This window comes from Portunus trituberculatus, unplaced genomic scaffold (genome assembly GCF_017591435.1).
Source record: "Portunus trituberculatus isolate SZX2019 unplaced genomic scaffold, ASM1759143v1 PGA_scaffold_486__1_contigs__length_31040, whole genome shotgun sequence".
NCBI lineage: Eukaryota > Metazoa > Arthropoda > Malacostraca > Decapoda > Portunidae > Portunus > Portunus trituberculatus.
Window position 1 is genome coordinate 23,379 of NW_025541654.1, and position 7,662 is coordinate 31,040.

At 46.7% G+C, this 7,662-nt stretch overlaps 1 protein-coding gene, 1 non-coding gene and 1 pseudogene across 2 annotated transcripts; 2 read left to right on the forward strand and 1 right to left on the reverse strand.

Annotated features, from left to right (window-relative positions):
- The first annotated feature begins 1,683 nt into the window (after positions 1-1,683).
- LOC123500788 (histone H2A) lies at positions 1,684-2,149 on the forward strand. The gene has a single exon (XM_045249400.1). The coding sequence runs from the start codon at positions 1,714-1,716 to the stop codon at positions 2,083-2,085; it is 372 nt and encodes a 123-aa protein (XP_045105335.1). The 5' UTR covers positions 1,684-1,713; the 3' UTR covers positions 2,086-2,149.
- A 1,580-nt stretch (positions 2,150-3,729) lies between these two features.
- LOC123500790 lies at positions 3,730-4,161 on the reverse strand (annotated as a pseudogene).
- A 572-nt stretch (positions 4,162-4,733) lies between these two features.
- LOC123500794 lies at positions 4,734-4,852 on the forward strand. Its single transcript, XR_006673460.1, has one exon. It is a non-coding gene; the product is annotated as a 5S ribosomal RNA (ribosomal RNA).
- Positions 4,853-7,662: the final 2,810 nt, after the last annotated feature.

The window sequence follows — 7,662 nt, forward strand, 5'->3', positions numbered from 1 at the left end:
CTGGGGAGGGCTGCCTTTGCTCGCGTCACACGCTGGGTCACGTGAGTAGTGTACCCCATGGAGCCGACAGCCAGGCCCAAGATAGAGCCCCTGGGCCTGAAGCCGACGTCGTCCCCGTCCACCAGCAGTGGGGCGAGGGTCTTGGTGGCGATGGGTACAACGGTGAACTTGGCCATGTTGGTCCTAATCCTCCACTCCTTCTCGAAAGAGTTGATGCCGGCGATCTCTCTGCCAGTCCGAGCGTTCAGCATCATACTGGAGCAGCCTGGATGGAACACAACCTGAAAAATATCATCAGCATATAGTACATTAACCCCGGCGCCCGAGGCAGTGCAGTCGCTTGTGTAGATGCTGTAAAGCAACGGCGACAGCACACTGCCCTGTGGGACTCCGGTGGCGAGGGGGAACTCTGGGCCGAGGTGGCTCTTGACCCTGATCCTTGCAGACCTGTCGTCGAGAAAGTCACAGAAGAGGCGCTCAACCGTGCCAGGCAGGCCCAGGTGAAGAATCTTGTACTTCAAACCAAGGTGCCAGACCCAATCAAACGCCTTACCAGTCCCGCAGAACGACGTTACAGCGGAACTTGTTGGCTTGGTGGACAGCCAGTGTCTCGGTGGCCAGGCAATGGCATGAGCGGTGCCCCTGCCACTGTGGAAGCCGTACTGCGCTGGGTGCAGGTGGTTACCATCCTCCAGGTGGACACGAGCCGCGAGACTATGATCATCTCCAGCAACTTCCCGGTACTTCTAGCAGCAGATGGGACGGAAGCTCTCAGGAAGAGTGAGCGGCCTGGGAATCATCCTCATGCCTGCTTGAACCCGTCAGGAAGTACCCAGCTGAGAGTGCAGAGTTGAAGATGACCCGCAATCTGGAAAGAGCTGACTCTGGAAGATTGGAGATAATTAGTCTGTTGATCTTACTTCCTCCCAGGCATGTGGATCTGCCACGGTGGGAGGAAATGAGGCAGTCGACCGGTAAGACGAGCAGGTTCAGCGTTGCCGATGGGAGATCCTTTGCACTGCGGTGGCGAAGTACTCCAGCACACGGTCATTGTCGTCGTAGTCAGTCAAAGTCATCCCTGTAGACCTGACTCCAGATGGAGGTGAAAAGATGTTCTTTGTCACTGTTAGTATGTTTTCTGGCTCGGTTGTCAGTGAGGTAAGTCTCAGTGCCAGTCGTTCTACCTGAAAGGCATTTTATCTCCTCCAAAATTTCCTGGAAGAGAGCAAGCCAGCTTCCTCCCCAGTGCTCTCTGGCCTCGGTCCGTCGAGTCTTGCAGTGCAACCTTTAGTTGGGTGTACTGCCTATACTCGTCATACGTCCAGCCTCTCAGCGTTGCTCTGTCCCGCAGTGCCTGAAATTGAACCCTAAGCAGTTGCGTGGTCCTGGAAGGCCTCGGAGCCGACCTGAGTTTGTAAGTGGTCTTAGGAATGTGACGGTCTGCCGTGTTCCTCACCGTAGACATCCACGTGTCCAAGGCGTGTAAGCAATCCTGCTCAGGATCGCGAGTCGCCGCGAGAGCCAGCCTCCCGGTTGGGCGTTACGTGTTACGCGCTGATCCGATCTTCCTTTTATATAGAGGAAACGAGCCCGCCGAAGAACAGATAACGCACAACACACCGACTCGCTCCCGCAGCTGACGGAGTGTTACTTGCTAATAATACCACTACTACTTGTTAATCCCACCTACTACCACTACTACTACTGCTCGCCATGTCCGGACGCGGCAAAGGAGGAAAGGTGAAGGGAAAGTCAAAGTCCCGTTCCAGCCGTGCTGGACTCCAGTTCCCGGTCGGCAGGATTCATCGCCTCCTGAGGAAGGGCAACTACGCCGAGCGAGTGGGGGCTGGCGCCCCCGTGTACCTTGCAGCGGTCATGGAGTACCTGGCCGCCGAAGTCCTCGAGCTTGCCGGCAACGCCGCCCGCGACAACAAGAAGACTCGCATCATCCCACGTCACCTGCAGCTGGCCATCCGGAACGACGAGGAACTTAACAAGCTCCTCTCCGGGGTCACCATTGCACAGGGTGGCGTGCTGCCAAACATTCAGGCTGTGCTCCTTCCCAAGAAGACCGAGAAGAAGTAAATCCCTCTCCTCCTCAATATCATCACCAACAAGTATATATATCCGGCTCCTCTTCGGAGCCACACATTGACACATCTAGAGAATTGAATAGACTATAGTGTTAACAATGATATTAATAATAATGATGGTATATATTTTTTGATAATGAATGATAGAAATGCTAATGGTAGAATTTTTTTCTTTATTTTTTGTTCCGGCCTGCAGCGCTGCAAAAAAAAAAAAAAAAAAAAAAAAAAAAAAAAACTTGCGCTGAGCAAATTATGGGATTAGAGCCCGTGTGTCAATGAGGACCTTGCTTCCCGCACACGCCCCTCTGTCTTGCTCTCTTGCTTCCCTCCTGGCTGGTAGGTAGCTAGCGGGACAGGGATCAATTAACGCGGTCGGTCACTTTGACCTGTGATCTCACTCGGCAGTCATCCAAGAGATGCGGATTAAACGTTGTCAAGTATTGCTGTGTTTGCAAAAAAAACAAACAAACAATGCGAAATATGTTCAAAGATAAACAAGAAGCTTACTCCAACTTGCCTTTTCTTTTTTTTTTTTTTCTTTTCATTTTCTTTTCTTTTAGAGCATCACAATGTATATAATACAACACCGTTCAATTACCAAGTATTAAGTACCTACCTGACTTAAGGTGCGTATTGGTGCGTGCAAGTGTCCCCTCTCTTGCTTCCCTCCTGGCTGGTAGGTGGTAGGTAGGGACAGGGAGTGAGTGAGTGACCCATGGATTAACGCTTTCACTTTGACCTGTGATCTCACTCGGCGGTCATCCCCGAGAGGGGAGGGCGCGCGGATCAAACGATGTCAAGTATTGCTGTGTTTGTTTGCAAAAACAATGCAAAATATATTTAAAGATAAACAGAAACTCTCCAACTTTTTTTTTTTTTTTTTAAGTACCTTACTTAAGGTGCGTATTGGTACGTACAAGTGTGACAGCGCTGCAGGCCGGAAAATTCCCGGCAGGAACAAAAAAAAAAAAAAAAATAAATAAAAGATCTCCATACAAGTAAGCGGTCAGACCATAGTGGATAAGGTGGTGGACGTGGGATCGGGCAGACAGACAGACGTTCACGCGTCGGCTCGAAAGAATCACACCACACACCGTTTTGAAGGTATGTCAGTCGGCGAGGGGGATTTAATGAAAGGTACCTACCTACCTACATGTCACCGCGGTACCCAGGTTCTATCTAGGTGGCTACACCAAAGATGATGATGATGATGATGATGCTTCGGTGTTGATATGGACCCTCCCTCCTTGTATGGGTACCACTATAAAGAAATAAAATTGCCTGCGCCACTAATGGGCGGAAGCTTAACAAACAAACAAACAAACAAACAGCACCTGTAGCAGCGGTTGGTGTCTGACCTCACATCACTTAGTTGATCATTCTTTCTCTTTCATTTGATTTACCTTTGAGTGATAAAACAAAGAGGAAAACAAATAGAAAGAAGGGAAAAGAAAAAAAGAAAGAAAAGGGAAAAAAAAAAAAAAACACACACAAATTGTAATAATGACGTAAAGAGTAGGGACAACACTTTTACTTGGAACAACCATAGTCCTAGTAGTGTTAGTCTATAACTTTTTTCCTTCTCTTCATTTGTGTGGACCTATAAAAGGTCCGGGATATGTTGACTCTTTTCTTATGGTGTTTTTGCAGTTGCTGTTGTTGACACCAAATTCGAGACACCAGATTTAACCGCCAAATCCGTAGAGGGTACGTCCCTGACGCTTGAGGGCGTAGACGACGTCCATGGCAGTGACGGTCTTGCGCTTGGCGTGCTCGGTGTAGGTGACGGCATCCCTGATGACGTTCTCGAGGAACACCTTTAGCACCCACGAGTCTCCTCGTAGATGAGACCGGAGATGCGCTTGACGCCGCCTCGGCGAGCCAACCGACGGATAGCGGGCTTGGTGATGCCCTGGATGTTGTCACGCAAAACCTTACGGTGACGCTTGGCTCCTCCCTTTCCAAGTCCCTTGCCTCCCTTGCCGCGGCCAGTCATGGTGACAGATGATGAGGCGCTGCTGCGAGTAGTAGTAGTAGTAGTGATACGACGTCTCGCTCACGAGTGTGACTCGCATTTTGGATCGCGGTAATATATATGTAACTGGTGCCTTCCCGGTTGTAGTAGGGTAACAATATTTCCTGTTTTTCCCACTTGATCCAACATCGCTGGGTCATACGAACACGGTCTCCGTCTCGTCGTTGACCCTCGGACCACGCATCCGAGACGTACAACCGAGAGGCAAGCAAGAAAACGGCGTAAAACCAAATAATATCGAGTCGGAGGAGGTGCCAGATTTTCCAGCCAGCGGCATGCATGCAGCGAGCAACAAGCCAACCAGCCAGCCAGCCACAGAGGGAGGCAGACTGAGTCTGTGTCAGAATAATAATAATAATAATAATAATAAGAAGAAGAAGAAGAAGAAGAAGAAGAAGAGAGACAGAAGACAGACAGACAGACAGACAGACAGACAGACAGACAGACAGACAGACAGACAGACAGAGAGAGAGAGAGAGATTAATCCAATAGGGAAACGATATTAAACCAAGAAACACCTAGAAAGGACTTGATTCACAGGGTATACGGAGTATAGTAGGGCAAGCCAGGAAGAATTTAAATCGGCCTAAAATCTCACATCGAGTGCCAACGACCACACCACGTTGAACACACCGCTTCTCGTCCGATCAGCGAAGTTAAGCAACGTTGGGTCCGGTTAGTACTTGGATGGGTGACCGCCTGGGAACACCAGATGTTGTTGGCATTCCATTATTTTTTATTTATCTATTTATTTATTTATTATTTAATTATTATTATTATTATTATAATAATAATAATAATAATAATAATAATAATAATAATAATAATAATAATAATAATAATAATAATAAGAAGAAGAAGAAGAAGAAGTTTGATTTGTCTATTCTTATATTGTTTTACCTGCTTATTTTATTCTTTGTTAATTCATCCATTTATTCTTGTACTACCTCGTGCCTGAATTACCAGACAAAACTGTGTATTCTAAACACACATGAGTAGGAGAGGACTCGAACTGACAATTTTTTTTTCTCTCCTATAGAGAAATTGCATCGAACCGCTAGCCTAGCTTGGTGCCGGGGGAAGGGGATAAGAATGACCACCTGCACGGACGTGTGCTGTGCTCTGTCGAGCTTGGACATTAACCATTGAAGTCTGAAGAAGAAAAAAAAAAAAAAAAAAAACTAGAAAGTCACTGCAGCGGCTGTGGGAGGAGGAAAGACGCAAGCCGTCAGACTAACCGTGACACACGACACGCTAATAAATACGCACACTATAGTCTGACCATTTTTATGAAGATCACTTAGGCGTTGGCGTTTTTGGGGATTTTCCTGCCTGCGGCGCTGTCACACGTGTACCAATACGCGCCCCAAGTCAGGTACTTAATACTTTTTAACTGAATGGTGTTGTAGTACATATACATTGTGATGCTCTAAAGAGGCAAGTTAGAGGAATTTGTGTTTATTTTAAATAAATTTTGCATTGGTTTTGCAAACGCAACAACAATGCTTGACAACGTTTCCTCCGAGCGTTGTCACATCCTTCTGGGTGACCGAGTGAGGTCACAGGTCAAAGTGACCGTGTTAATCCATGGTGTGTGTGGGGAGCAAGGTTCTCATTGACACATAGGCTCTAATCCCTTAATTTGCCCAGCAACGCCGCAGGCCGGGAAATTCCCAAAAATGGCAACGTCTAAGTGATCTTCAGACTATAATAATCTGATTAACAATTTGTCTTGGCGATGTTGCAGTGGGTATTTGGTGAATGAAATGATCGATTGCTATCTTTACATCATCCATCCATCCTAATTTGACCTTAGAATCTAAAATGGTTGCTTTGCTGATGTCAGGTATGTTTGAGAAATCATATTCTTTGTATGTAAAATATAATGTTTTTTTTCTTGTGGATCGTAGTTGCTAAAGTGTGTCTGTGTATATATTAGGATTTTCATGCTATATGTTGGTGGCCCTTGCATTTGAAATAATTATATTGTGAAATTGTCAACTTTTTTTTTTTTTTCGGTAGGGGCTAATGTATGCAATGTTTCTGCTAATTTATGGAAATTTTATGCAAATTTATGCAAATTAGCCAAATCAAATTGGGGGTCGATAATGGGGGAGGGGGACGCGCGCGAAAATCACTCCATTTTCTAATTTTGCGATTTATGCACATATCCGGTAAAATCATGTAAACGGGAAAAAAAAAAAAAAAAAAAAAAAAAAAAAAAAAATCGTTTAGAATTGTCGGTGGGATCCTTCTGTCCCTCTCTTCTCTCTCTCTCTCTCTCTCTCTCTCTCTCTCTCTGTGTGTGTGTGTGTGTGTGTGTGTAATTCACTGTTTGATCTGCTGCAGTCTCTGACGAGACAGCCAGACGTTACCCTACGGAACGAGCTCAGAACTCATTATTTCCGATCTTCGGATAGGTCTGAGACCAGGCACACACCACACACCGGGACAACAAGGTCACAACTCCTCGATTTACATCCCGTACCTACTCACTGCTAGGTGAACAGGGGCTACACGTGAAAGGAGACACACCCAAATATCTCCACCCGGCCGGGGAATCGAACCCCGGTCCTCTGGCTTGTGAAGCCAGCGCTCTAACCACTGAGCTACCGGGCCGTGTGTGTGTTTCACTGTTTGATCTGCTGCAGTCTCTGACGAGACAGCCAGACGTTACCCTACGGAACGAGCTCAGAGCTCATTATTTCCGATCTTCGGATAGGCCTGAGACCAGGCACACACCACACACCGGGACAACAAGGTCACAACTCCTCGATTTACATCCCGTACCTACTCACTGCTAGGTGAACAGGGGCTACACGTGAAAGGAGACACACCCAAATATCTCCACCCGGCCAGTGTGTGTGTGTGTGTGTGTGTGTGTGTGTGTGTGTGTGTGTGTGTGTGTGTGTGTGTGTGTGTGTGTGTGTGAGAGAGAGAGAGAGAGAGAGAGAGAGAGAGAGAGAGAGAGAGAGAGAGAGAGAGAGAGAGAGAGAGAGAGAGAGAGAGAGAGAGAGAGAGATTACATTCTCATATAAGGAAAGGATATAATGTAAATTTATCATAGATATATGTATGTACAGTACGTGGTTTATGAAGAATTGTTACGCGAAAAGTTTTTTTTTATTTTCAATATTCATTTAGTTAGGAAAAAGGAGTGGTGAGTGACCTGACACGGCGAAATCCCCTGAGACATCTTGGCTACAACAATGCTCTCTCTCTCTCTCTCTCTCTCTCTCTCTCTGTGTGTGTGTGTGTGTGTGTGTGTGTGTGTGTGTGTGTGTGTGTGTGCGTGTGTTTTTTTTGTTTGTTTTATTTTTGTTGTGTTGTGTGTTTCTTTTTCCTTCCTCTTTTCTCTCCCTCTCGCCTGCCTCAATTTCTTTGAGTTACCCATGACATGTTGTTATGGTTAGGAGGGGGAGGGGGGAGTTTTCTGTGGTTGTCGAACACTCTTACGTCATTCCCGTCCAATCGTAAGGCAAGGTTGGGCCCCGGCAAACCGTATTTAAAGAAGTGCCAGCCTAAGCGCTCAAC